Source organism: Drosophila mojavensis, unplaced genomic scaffold (genome assembly GCF_018153725.1).
Source record: "Drosophila mojavensis isolate 15081-1352.22 unplaced genomic scaffold, ASM1815372v1 contig_36, whole genome shotgun sequence".
Classification (NCBI taxonomy): Eukaryota; Metazoa; Arthropoda; class Insecta; order Diptera; family Drosophilidae; genus Drosophila; species Drosophila mojavensis.
This window is the reverse complement of record NW_025318858.1, coordinates 15,205,859-15,219,290: the sequence shown is the minus strand read 5'-3', so window position 1 is coordinate 15,219,290 and position 13,432 is coordinate 15,205,859. Positions and strand designations below refer to the sequence as shown.

The 13,432-nt window shown below is 38.1% G+C and overlaps 2 protein-coding genes across 2 annotated transcripts; both read left to right on the top strand.

The window, feature by feature from the left end:
• The first annotated feature begins 1,337 nt into the window (after positions 1-1,337).
• Positions 1,338-6,334, top strand: LOC6576861 (chymotrypsin-like protease CTRL-1). Its single transcript, XM_002002809.4, has 6 exons — positions 1,338-2,056; positions 3,087-3,449; positions 3,510-3,618; positions 3,694-3,878; positions 5,740-6,041; positions 6,132-6,334. Exons 1-6 carry the CDS (start codon positions 1,984-1,986, stop codon positions 6,243-6,245), a joined length of 1,146 nt encoding a protein of 381 aa, XP_002002845.1. The 5' UTR covers positions 1,338-1,983; the 3' UTR covers positions 6,246-6,334.
• A 1,031-nt stretch (positions 6,335-7,365) lies between these two features.
• Positions 7,366-13,393, top strand: LOC6576860 (insulin receptor-related protein). Its single transcript, XM_032728671.2, has 8 exons — positions 7,366-8,049; positions 8,690-9,629; positions 9,821-9,901; positions 9,954-10,117; positions 10,438-10,560; positions 10,632-10,985; positions 11,038-11,341; positions 11,414-13,393. Exons 2-8 carry the CDS (start codon positions 9,240-9,242, stop codon positions 12,884-12,886), a joined length of 2,889 nt encoding a protein of 962 aa, XP_032584562.1. The 5' UTR covers positions 7,366-8,049; positions 8,690-9,239; the 3' UTR covers positions 12,887-13,393.
• Positions 13,394-13,432: the final 39 nt, after the last annotated feature.

The window sequence follows — 13,432 nt, the reverse complement described above, 5'->3', positions numbered from 1 at the left end:
ATATACATACATGATAGGTATGTCTATATATATATATACACGCATGTATATATGTATGTATGTAGGTTTGCTATGTGTGTCGTAAATTTTAAGATTTAGAGAATTGTAGTGTTATATATACATACATACATATGTACTTATAATATTTACAAAAATGTATATTTTAACTTGAAGACTTTAAACTAAATAATATATGTGTGGTGCTGAAATTTTATGTACAATAATAATGAATATATAAATAATAATAAGAAACATGTCTATATCATATTATGGCATTGATAGAACAGGAACCTGAGGGTAGAGACACTGCAGCTGTATGTTGCGTGTATATGTGTATATCTATGTGATGAATGTGCGTCTATGTGTCGTCTAGGGTATCTGCTAGTCGTGTACTCCCATACAAAAACACTTTTACTTGTTGGTTTTATTTGTCAAAGCGCGATAAATGATGTTAATCGCAATGAAAGTAAAATTCACCATTAAATACAACTAAATGAAAAAAGAAAACAAATTAGCCTAGTACAAGCACTCATGCTATATGTTCCTATACATCTGTATATGATTATATATATACATACACATACCAGGTATATAGTTGTTTGTGCAATAAAACATTTTAATGTGCGTTTGTCGCGCTTGTTTTCATGCTTAAAAAAGTGGAACCGTTGCTCTGGTCACTCGGCCGCTTATCAAATCAAAATGATCTCATTCATAATATTTTATATTACAATAAAAAAAACCAAAACAACTAAATAGAGAGCAAGTAAAATTAACTTTAATAATAAAGCACAGAAGAAAGCTTCGGCCAAATGGAATGGAAAATGTGCGCTACAGCAGAAGAACATTTGTTAAATTATCTTAGCTTTATCCACACTTAAATAAAATAAATATGCCATATTTTTGACATAAAATAATAAAATAAAATAACTAAATAAGATAAACTGTTAAAAATTAGGTTACAGAAGATGTTTATTAGGCTTTCATATGTTATATTTTAATTTTAAATATCTAAGCTCAATTATTTACAATAAAAAATTATTTAAAATAAAATAAATAAAAATTACTATATTTTACAATAACAATGAAAATGTTTACTATATTTTATTATTATCATTATTATTTTTTTCATATCCAGAAATTTTTTCCTACATCTAATATAATTTTAAAATAATCGATTTTGTGAAAAAAGCTTATTAAAGTATATGTATTATTTTTTTAGTGATTTATTTTCTATAATCATTTAACTTGAATTCATATTTTCAGCAAATGTGTATATAGTAAGATGATAAATTAATTTAAGAACTTTTGTATGCAATATATGTATATTTAACAAATTATTTACAATTACAAAGTGAAAAGTACAACTAACAGTCATCATTTGCCTCGTATACCCCGATCTGTCCCTATATACTGTGTATTCGCTTCAGTCCAAAACAGTTATACATCATAACAACTACAACTACAACAGTTGTATATGCTTAACCACAGTTCTATAATATGTGCTCATCATTTGGTAAATAAAAACTGCATTCAACTAACTAATGACTGTCCGGCTGGCTTTGCCAGTTGCTATGATCCACATATATCAAACATGAAATACAAAGAGCGTGCCCGGATCGTATCGGAGTCAGAGCAAAAAAAAAAAAAAGAAGCTAAATACGACAAAACCTGGAATTGAGACCAAATTGTCATAAAAATCAGTTAGTCAGTCAGTTAGTCAGTGGCAGCAGCAGCGGCTACCTGGCCATAAAATTTCAGATTTTAGTTTTCATTTTTCATTTTTTCAGTTTCAGTTTTCGTTTTCATTGGGCAGTGCGATTCCGCGCCGTACCGTTTAGTCGAAAGAGATTTGTTAACGCGCTCGGTTCGTCGGTTAATAAGAGAACTCGATATTTAATAAGTGAAGTGATGCCAAGTGTTCTACTGCCTCAATAAGAATTTGGTTAAATCACATCACAAGTGTTTGGCGACGTGTTAAGCATTATGCACTCCTTCTATGCATTATTCATATTTTGCAATATATTTGCAAGCATTCGAACTGAAACCGGTGAATTTGGTAGGTAGTAGCTAATATTAAATCGGTTATATCTATAAAACAGTTGACTGTAGGAACATGAAATATATTAAGCTTGAATAATATAGAATATATTAAGCAAAATTTAAAATTACGTCACACTGATTATTTGTAAAGCGCATATAAACTAATTTTCTATTTTATTTATAAATTTTGAATTTTAATTTAATGTTCATTATTATTTAATAAAAAAAAAAAATAAAAAAATTTGTAAAAAATACAATTTTTTAAATAAATATGTTATATATTTTACTATTATTATTGTTTATAAAAAATGTTTCAATATATTTATTTATTTTTTAATTTTATTTATTTTTCCATTTTTTTTATTAAATTATTTGTTATGTTTTATTTCCCATTTATTTATTTATTTTTTTATTCTTTAATAGAGATTGCATATTGAATAAGACATTACTTTATAGGTTTTTTTTTGTGTTTTTTGCAAAACCTTGATTTACAAATAAAGTGTAAAACATATTTTATTAGATTTTTTTATTAAAATGTTTATTAAAAAAAAAAAATTTATAACAAAAAATTGACGAGTTCAATTATACTAGAATGAATATAATTCTATAAAAGTTTTGACACAAAAATAATTATAGCAAAAAAAAAGTTTAATTGCTAAGTAAAAAAATTAAAAAACTTTATGTATTATAAGGTATTTTTTCTATACTTACTTGTTTTTATAATTTTAGGATATGGAATACGTTTAATTTAATTTATGTTAAAATTTATTTGGAAATATATTCCTAGTCTAGTCAGATAATTCTTTCAAGTTACTAGCTTACTAATAATAATCATATTTATTACTTAAACATTTACATTAAACATTTAATAATAAAATAATTAGGGAATGGGATAGCATTCGAATAATTTTTTTTATTTGTATTGCTATTTTATCAGACAAAAAATGAATTCTCCAATTCAATTATATAATTAATATAATAACCATTAAACAACATCCAATAATAATATTTATTGTAATATCAAATAAAATTTTACTGTTTGCCAGAGAAACTAGTTATACCGCCGACCTATGGCAAGCGAGATCTGAGCAGCGATGGCAACAGCAGCGCCAGCAGCCACTCGGTGTCCGCCCGCTCCTACCTGGGCCAGTCGGCTGGCGCCTCGGAGTGCGCCTTTGGCACCGAGTGCACGCCCCTGCACGACTGCACGGCCATGATCTACGAGGTGGCCAAGAACTGTTATTACGGCGACAAGTCGTTGTATTGTGGCGGCGGCGAGGAGATGCCCTACGTGTGCTGTCCAAGCAGTCCGCTGGAGAAGAATCAGGTGTGCGGCAAGTCGCTGGTGCAGGGGCATTTCTACCGGGGACTCGGCTCGTATCCGTTTGTGGCGCGCGTGGGCTTCAAGCGTAAGTCAAATAAATGAAGTTCCATAAGAGAAGTTATATAAGGAACTCCTTCAACTGTAGATGTCAACACGGGCGCCTTTGCCTATCCCTGCGCTGGTTCGATCATTGCGCGACGCGTCATCCTAACGGCCGCCCATTGTGCACTGGCCAAAGCCGACGGCCATCGACTGTAAGCCATGCTCACCTATATCTCACATGTATCCCATCTATCTCTCTGTAAATCTCTTCACTTTCCCTTGCTCAGCTCATCGGTGCGCGTTGGCGAGTACGACACCTCCAGTGATCCGGACTGCGCCAGCACTGGCTTCTGTGCACCGCGCTCAGTGAATCATGCCATTAGCCATGTGATTGTGCATCCCGACTACAAGCAAGGCCAATATCATCATGACATTGCGCTGCTGGTGCTCAAAACGCCGCTCAATTACTCGGGTAAGCGCTTGAGAAGGGGGACGAGCGGTGTCAGGGGGTCAATGGAATGAGACGTGTGAGAGAGAGAGAGAAAGAGAGAGAGAGAGGGGGAGAGCCAGGGGTCGCATTGCTGGGGGTTTCTGGTTACGCTTCGCAGTGTCAACGTTAATTAAAAATCGTTTTGCTCTGTGATATTTCTTCTATTTTCTGCTGTTGTTATTTTCGACTCGCCAAGTTCAATAATGTCAAGCCCATATGCGTCGCATCGTCTCCCATATTGCATGTTTGCTAATTCGAGGCTAGGGGCGGCAATTCGTATGGGAGAAGGGGGAAGGAGGCTGCGGCGCGGTGGGAGGCTAATTTAATTGGCCAGCAACAAGCCACACTCTGTGCTTAGTGTAGCAAATAATAAGCGAAGTTTCGATCTTCGATATAGTTCAATAGTTCTGGACTTTGAAATCTGAAACAAATTTCATATTTTAAACTTTACACTCGCTATTTATGCCACTGAAGCGGCGGAAGCGAGCGGAAATTTTGAGAGACTCTTATATGATTAGCCATAAATATATAATGAATATGAAAATACTAAATAGAACTTCAAAATACCTTCATGACAACATTGACTTGGGTGTATACGAAAAAGCTATTAGATTGGTGGATGTATATGGTATGAAAGCAAAATGCGCGATATAAGTAAAATAGAGAGACTTAATATATTATATTGCATGCATTTTTCGATATACATTTTCCTTGTATATTTCGCTAAGCCAAGAAATACGTTACTTTTTACGTTACTTTATATAGTACGTAAAAAAAAATGATGACTTTTTACTGCTTAATTTAGGGCTTAATGTACATCCTAAAATTATTTTTAGTTCTGCTTATATAAACAACCTCATCAATCAAGTTTACATTAAAATACGTTTAGTTGAAATTTATGAAATTCTTACTCCAGTAAACGTATAAAAACACCTGTTTTTGAAATTTAAATATACATATATCTTATAAGTTTTCTTCATAGTTAAAAAAGAAAGTGGTTTAAAAAATAGAAAGCACAGAATAATTAAAAAAAAGTAATAAATAACAAAATATAATAAATAATAAAAATAATAATAAATAAATAAAAATATATAACCAATAGAAATATATATATGTATATATTATGTATAGAAATGAGTAACTTAGAGCAGGGCAATATATCTTTAAATATAAGAAATACAGCAGTTACCCCAGCAACGTTCTGCACTATGAACCAAGTTTGGTAAGGGAATATTTAATAATAATACATTTGCTCATCAATTTCCAAGCTATCTTTGGTAAATTATAAAGCCATAAAATTTTCATCCGTATTAACTAAAAAATTCGCCCCGCAATTATTTGATGTATAATTTAAAACAGATAATTCTACATGTTATTTGCGGGGCTTTCGTTCTCTTTTTGTGGGGTATTCGCACGAATTCAGAAGGAAAGCATAAATCTAAATTGAATTTTAAAGCGTCAATATCATTGCGATCTGAGCAAATAAGGGGCATTACATTAGCCACGCTGCCGAGATGCGGGGGGGGCTTTACCTTAATTGCTGGCCAGGCTCGTTGGCTGGTGAATTTTATGGCTTTATAACGTTTTATGGACGTACGTGAACGCAAGGCAATCAATGGGTTTGAACAATGTGAAAGAGTATCAATGATACTATAACAACGACCTGTCCTGCCGTGCCCAGCCCTACCCTGCCACGCCCTGCCTTCCTTCTCTTTGGCCCACGATCAAAAGGGCGTAACAGTCTCTGCAGTCAGACCCAAAAATTAGATTCGTATCGATTTCTTTTAATTCGTCTTCTTCTTCATCATCTGCTCCTCCTCGCCCTCCTCATCTTCCAATGCAGTGGCCACCCAGCCGATCTGTTTGCAAAAGACACGCGCCAATCTGGTCGTGGGCAAACGGGCGACTATCGCCGGCTGGGGCAAGATGTCCACGTCGAGCATACGCCAGCCAGAGATGTCGCATCTGGACGTGCCGCTGACCAGCTGGGATCTCTGTCTACGCAACTATGGCTCCACGGGCGCCCTCGAATCACCCAACTCCATCGAGGGCCAATGGATGTGCGCCGGCGGCGAGGGCAAAGACGTATGCCAAGGCTTTGGCGGTGCGCCACTCTTCATTCAGGAGAACAATATCTTCTCACAGGTGAGCCTATGCCAGCTGATTGACATGCCATTGATGATGAACTTCTCCCTCTCTGTCTCTCTCTCTCTCTCTCTCTTTCTCTCTCGGCAGATTGGTATCATGTCCTTTGGCTCGGATAATTGCGGCGGGCTGCGCATACCCAGCGTCTACACGAGCTTGGTTTACTTCCAGGAATGGATACATGACAATACGCCGCCAGAGTAGAAACAGCTAATGTTCATAATTTTCCTAAGCTAAGCTTAACTTTTAAACGCACATGAATATATTTATAAATAAATATATGTTCATTTATATTTTTTATATTTGAGAAAGATATTCAAAACTACTTTTCTCATGCGAGAACGTTTTCATTTTATGTAAATTGTTGGATTCAAATGCGTTGGACTTTATATATGACACACGCATACACTCACTCCCTGTCTCTCTCTCACACACACTACTAATTTAATTGAATTAATTGAACTTTGACACGAGCAACGAGGCCTTCCGAACAACAAATGATCTTTCCATACAAATAATGCATTGCAAAGAAAACAATATTTCACTTGAATTCTGTTTTTTATTATTTATTATCGGAAGACTTTAAAGAGCGAATTCGTTGGATATTTGAATAAAATGCTGAATAAATATTTGCTGTCTTAGTCTAAAAATATTGTCAATTGAACTCAAACCTTTCTCTTGCAATAGATGAAGTTTATTTTGATATTCTTATTATTATATTATCTCGGTCAAACCCACACTCACTTTAACTCTCTCTATCCCTACCATGCTCAGTCTATGTCTCTCGTCTCTCTCGCTCTCTCTGTCTCTATCTCTATATTTATATATATTTCTCTTAAAGAGTTTTCTACGCCAATTATCTTGTTTAAATAATTTATAAATTTGAGAAAATATAAATATTAAAGATTCGAACAGTCGACGGCTTGATTTAAATCCTAATATTTAACATAACATAAAATCTCTCCAAATATCTGCTAAAAATAATAAAGTTCCTTACAATGCCATCAACGTGCTTTAGGCCCAGCTGGAAAATTGCTTCGTTTAAGCCCCTTTCTACCATATTTATGCTTCTGTCGTTAACGTAATAGCTTTTTGGCCTCAGCTGCTTTGATGCAAGACTCTGTCTTTGCATGCGTGTGTGTGCGTGTGTATGTAGGTTCCCGTAAAGTCGTAATGCCATGTGGTTAATTGGAGTCAGCTGTTTTTATGAGCCATACGAATCAGCTGGCCGTTTGACAGGAGCAGGAGGAGGACGGCCAAGAACAGGAACTGGATCAAAAACGAAAAAAAAACAACAACAAAAAAATGGAAAGGCAGCCCTAGTGAGCAGTGCACTGCGAGAAATTACATGATGAGTTGTGTCGTGTAATTGCATTCGATTCGAGTGCGCTGCATTATGCAACAGGCAGCTGCACAGTTGACAAATTAACTGAAAACGCGAACGACATCGACGGCAAATCAAATGCTTCAAATTAATTTACGGCCTGCCCTCGAAATGCCGTACAACAAAGCCGATGATCAGTCAGCCAGCCCGACGCTGGCGCTGGCGCTGGCACGTTCCATCAACCGCGATGCGCAGTGTAAGCGGCAATACACACTAAATAAAAAATCAATTTGATGGCTCGCACAGATCGTTAAGATCCCGGCCCAGACTCTGTGGCTTCCATTCCAGCAGTCGGCAATTGGACAGCGCCGCAGCAAGATCGTCGTGAACGCGTCTCAGAAATCGAATCGTTACAAATTACACAGACTCTTTTTATTGTAACATAAAAAAAAATCATAAAATTTTAAATAAATACAATTGAACTATTTCAACTTAATTAATAACTATTTATGAGTAGTGCTTAAAAAATTTAATTTGATTTGTGATTTTTAATATAAAACTATATCTTGTATAATTTATACCTCGGTAATAAAGTCAAGTGGTGTATATATTATAGAGCGTCTAGATTCGTTGATGTTAGCCACCTGCAAAGAAACGGAATTTGATCAAAATATTGTTATAATTGTGAGTGAAAAAATGTATTTGTGAACAAAAAATTAAACAAGTTTCAATTAATTGATCACCTAATTCTATTCTTTTCTGAGCAATTTAAATTAGCAACATTACCTCATTTAAACTAATTCGGTAGATCAATTTTCGCCAATTTATTCTGTTTGTTAAAAGGCAACTCAATAAATTTTACTTGAATGCTTAAGAAGACAACTCGACTCGAAAAAATTAAATAAGAAATTTCTAATTAGAGAGCTCTATAAAAGTAGGATCACTACACTACAGTTAATTTTTTTAATATTCCTTCAAGATATTACTATGAAAATAAAAATAGAAATATAAAATAAAAAATGCTATTATAGTATAGCATTATAAAAATATAAAATAATTAAACATTATATAAGTAAATATTAAATGCAAAAGAAAAAAAAATTAAAGCATTATAAATAAATAAAATAAAATAAATAAATACAAAATAGATAAATAATTATTTTTTAAATAACAGAAAAATTCAAAATACACTTAATAATTTGTTGGTAAGCGGACATCAAATAAAAAAAATTAGTTTTCTCAGATGAAATATTTTTTAAATTGATATTTCTTCTTGATGCATTTTCTATATTTTCTTCAAATTTCAATCACCTTCTTCTTGTAGTTTGAGTTAAGTGGCAACGCTGTTAATGGAAAGATTCTCCAGCCAAAGTACCGCAATATTGAAATCAAATCAGTTCGATACTCGCGCTTAAAAGAGGAAGAAATAGCGACGTTCTGATTTTTAGCAGAAGCTGCAATAATCATTTCAACTGTGTTCGTGGCCTGTGTGTGTTTTTTCTTTGTGTGATTTTTTAGACAACTAAGCGAAAAAAAAGTTGGTGACCAAAAATTAGCTGAAGTCGCGCGGGAGATTTTCATTGACGATAGTGTGGAAACTCATAAATTGCAGCTAATCGGGGAATTCGAGTTCGATCGGCAAGAGCCAATGCGCTAATTAGGCGAACAGTGCTAAAAAGACAGAGAAACGACAAAATACACCATATAAACAAATCAGATGAAAAAGCAGAGAGCTGAGCAATGTTGAAAAGACGCCGATGTAAACAACAGCAACAAGCAGCACAGGAGCAACAAGAACAACAACAATACCAACAGCAACATTCGCATTTTCAGCAACAATTATAAGCACGCACGAGCAGCAGACCCTTAGCAACATGCTGCTAAAGCTTCGAAACATGTTGCTAGCGCTAGCTAACATCTTCGCCTTGGCCTCGGCCTTGGCAGCCATACAGCCAAATCCATCAGCCGAGTTCAGAGAGTGCACCAGCATAGATATACGCAACGAATGCAGCAAAATGAAATTATTGGATAACTGTACAGTGGTCATTGGCTATGTAATGATCACACTGCTGCCCAGTCACAATTGCAACTTTACGGCGTATTCGTTTCCCAAATTACGCGAAATCACGGACTTTATGATATTCACCGAGGTAAAGGACTTGACCAACATCCGTGATATGTTTCCCAATCTCACTGTAATACGCGGCCGAAAACTCTTTCTTAATTATGCTCTGGGCATTAGCAGTATGCCCGATTTAGAACTGGTAAGTGAAAATTATTATGCAGAAAATTGCGAAATGATGAGATATGTATGTACATTATGTATGTACATATATATGAATATATATATATATATAATTTATTGATATATAAGAAAAATTCACATGTAGTATTTGAAAAAGCTTAATCTTCCGATCGACCATCAATATTATTGTTATTGTTATCTCTATTTCAGTTGGAATTCAAATCTCTAGTTGCCATACAACGTGGACACGTCTACATCGGCAACTGCCCCAAGCTCTGCCAGCTGAATAGGGTATGCATAATTCGTGATATCTAGATGTGCTGAGACAATTCTCCTTCTATAGGTCAATTGGGATCGACTCACACTGAGTGCTGGGGAGAATCATATTGTCAGTGGATCCAACAACTGTACGCATCGTGCTAACTGCAAAGGTTGCGCCTCCAACTATTGTTGGTCGAATTTCACCTGTCAACGCTTCGAAAACGATAATGTGGTACATTATGATCGGTGGGTGTATGGATTTCTTGTCAATATTATTTTATGACTTATCAACATTTTTATAAGAGAAAACAATTAAGAAATTCAGAAATTATCATTGAAAACGGTTGTACAGCTTCGACATTTAACATTTCAATGTTAGTTTTCTAGAGGCAATCAGTTAAGAGAAGATTAACACTAACATTTTAATGTTAATTGAAGCCAATGATGTTATTGCAAGAACATTAGTAAAGATTCAGCTTTAGATTATGTACTTATAGCATAGGATAATATACAATATTAACAAATTAAGCAATTTGAATTGTTTCGTACTCTGTTGCATTATACAGAAATTTGCAGAGCTGCCATGAGGAGTGCCTGGGCGGCTGTCACAATGCAACAGCCGCAGGCTGCGTGGTCTGCCGAGGACTAACGGATGCGGGTGTCTGTGTGAAGCGCTGTCCGCCAAACAAGTGAGTGAGAAGCTGAGCCACGTCCGGCTTGGCGTCTGGTTGATTGCCACTTAGTCTTAGTCCGTTTGCAGGTATGTGCTGGAGCATTATCAACGCTGTTACACCCGCGACGAATGCATCCGTATCCATGGGCATTACACGTTTGGCTACAAGTGTGTCGCATTCTGTCCCAGCGGCTACAAGGCCAATGCCGCATCACAATGCGTACGCTGTGCGCCGCTGGAGGCATGCATTAGCGTCTGTTCGCCGGAGCATATGGATGGAATGATTGTCATCTACAATCTGGCCGATGCTGAGGAATTGCGCGGTTGCCAAATTGTTAACAGCAGCCTCATCATCACCATACGCAACAAGGTCAACGAGGAGCAGCTGGAGCAGAGTTTCAGCAGTCTACGCGAAATACGTGGACATCTGAAGATCTATCGGTTCGTATGACATCTCAAAAACAGGACTGTCTATTGAATGGTTTATTTTTAGTGCCTCCCAGCTGAGCAGCTTGAAATTTCTGAGCAACCTGCGCCGCATACACGGCGATCCTCTCGAGAATCGCCATTTCGCCTTCGTGCTGTATGACAACAAGCAGCTCACCGAACTGTGGGAGCCAACCAAGCAGCTGGAGTTTGTTACCGGCGGCATGTACATGGATCGCAATAATAAGCTGTGCAACAGGCATATCAGAGAGTTTCAGGATCGTGTCATACACGACAAGGTGATGGACAAGCTACAGACCAGCGATCAGGAGGTGCTTTGCGGTCCAGCCAAGCTGCAGTTGATCGTGCAGGTGAGTCTGCATACAACATATAGCTCTATGCAAGAATTTTAAGCAAATGTAGATTCCATCTTTCCTTTACAGCCCACATCGCATCGCACAGTGCAACTCAGCTGGCTGAAATCTCAAATGAGCGTGGAGCTGGAGCTGATTTATAGAACCGTGCCGTTGGGCACAAAATACGCCGAGCAGAGCGAACTGGAGGCGCCAGTCTGCACGCGCATCAATTGGCAGAGACTGTTGCTCTTTGCGGACGATCTGCAAGATAATGGCACCCACTACAGCTATCAGCTGGATCAGCTTCGTCCGCATACGCGCTACGCCTGCTTGTTGCGTACCTTTGGAGGCGATGCGCAGCACGATGCGCGCAGCGATTTGATGTACGTGGAAACGCACATGGATATACCGAAGCCTCCTTCACTGTCCGTAAGCAAAAAGACGGACAATACGCTAACGCTGCGCTTGAATGGGAAGGAGCTGGACTACTATATGTTAACCGTGCACGAGCTGGCAGACGATGTGGCCTACATGGATGAGCGCAATTTTTGCCGGCAACCGGCGACCAGGCAGGACATGGAAGCAGTGCGATGGCGCCAGGAACAAGATGACTACGATGCATGCTGTGCGCGGCAGGCAAATCAAGCGCTAGATCAGGATTTCATTAGCCAAATGGCTGACATGTATCGCTGCAGTCTGGATGAGGTGGACAACTGCACGCCCGTGGAGGCAAAGACGGGAAAACAGCTGCGCCTGGATGCCAATGTGACGGCCTATGAGCTGCGCCAGCTGCAGCGTTATCGCTTATACTCGTTGCAATTGCAGGCTTGCAATATGCTCGGCTGCAGCAGCTCCACGACGGTGCACGAGCGCACGAATTTCACAATCGGCGCAGACTTGCCGCTGATAATGGCATGCCGTCTCCCCAAAACAATGGACTACATTGTGCGCTTTGCGGAGCCAGATCAACCGAATGGATTGATTGTTAACTACGTGCTACACTATCGCAGCAATGTGTCCGAGCAGGTGGCCGAAACGCATCTGAGCTGCATAACGCGACGTCAGCATGCCCTGGCAAATTACGTGCATAAGAGCTCATTGAATGGCACCTACAACGAGTGTGCCGTGCGCGTTCATTCGCTAGCCGGAGATGTCATCACAAACTATGTCACAATTACGTGGTGCGACGCGGAGCAAAGCAAGATGCCGTCAACGATAGCGCCGGAGATTCCTAATGAAGGTCTGCAGACAGCTAAGACAAAGGAACATGCGCAGGAGGGGAAGGAAGAGATTCATTCGCATGTGCGTGGCGTAAGCATATTTCTGTTATGTTTCTTCTTTGGATGCGGATTATCGCTGGTTTGGCTGCTCTATAAGCGGCGCTGTTGGCGCAAGTGGCCGGGACTGCGTCGTTATGTGCCAGTGCGGGAGCAATGGTTGCGTGAGCGCCAACAGACCGAGGATCGTGAGATACTCGTCGATGGCTTTGAGACGGTGCGTTTTCAAAACAACAACAATAACAACAATAGCAGTAGCAGCATTCGTAATGATGAGTATTAATGTAAATTAACATAAATATGAAATTGTAATCATAACTACAAAGGTCAACTTACCATTACTATAAGCGCAACTTATGCATCCCTTGACTCCTTGGCCGTTCCTTCAGCTTCGTCGTCGGCGTTGTTGCTGTTGTTAGCAAATAACATTGTCGGCACACTGCTCGAGGGCAGCAACATAATGTCGCTGTCCGAGGTGGGTGTGGGTGTGCGTGGCGACGGAACCTGTTGGCGTGCCTTGGCACGCTCCATTTTGGCCTGCTCATACTCTTTGAGTTCTGAGAGTTTAAGTTGTATAGTCTGTAGTTCCCGGCGACGCATTTTATAATGTTTGTTGGTCTTTTGTTTTGCTTTCCTGCTTTGTTTTTAGTGATGAGTGACGCTTGATGTACCGATATTTTTAAGCTACCGACTATCGAGTAGAGTATGAATAAGAAATAAGTCAAAATGGACGTTTTGTGGCGATTGTTTTTATAATTATTACAATAAAATGAAAAGATTTCAGTCCTTAGCAGCTAGATTCATTAACGATTTCAGTTCACCAGACATA

Excerpts from the sequence above, each read along its gene's own strand:
- LOC6576861 (XM_002002809.4), top strand. The coding sequence starts at position 1,984 with ATGCACTCCTTCTATGCATTATTCATATTTTGCAATATATTTGCAAGC. Across the intron at positions 2,057-3,086 it reads AACTGAAACCGGTGAATTTG|AGAAACTAGTTATACCGCCG; the intron begins GTAGGTAGTAGC and ends ACTGTTTGCCAG. Across the intron at positions 6,042-6,131 it reads AGAACAATATCTTCTCACAG|ATTGGTATCATGTCCTTTGG; the intron begins GTGAGCCTATGC and ends CTCTCTCGGCAG.
- LOC6576860 (XM_032728671.2), top strand. The coding sequence starts at position 9,240 with ATGCTGCTAAAGCTTCGAAACATGTTGCTAGCGCTAGCTAACATCTTC. Across the intron at positions 9,902-9,953 it reads AGCTCTGCCAGCTGAATAGG|GTCAATTGGGATCGACTCAC; the intron begins GTATGCATAATT and ends CTCCTTCTATAG. Across the intron at positions 10,561-10,631 it reads AAGCGCTGTCCGCCAAACAA|GTATGTGCTGGAGCATTATC; the intron begins GTGAGTGAGAAG and ends GTCCGTTTGCAG.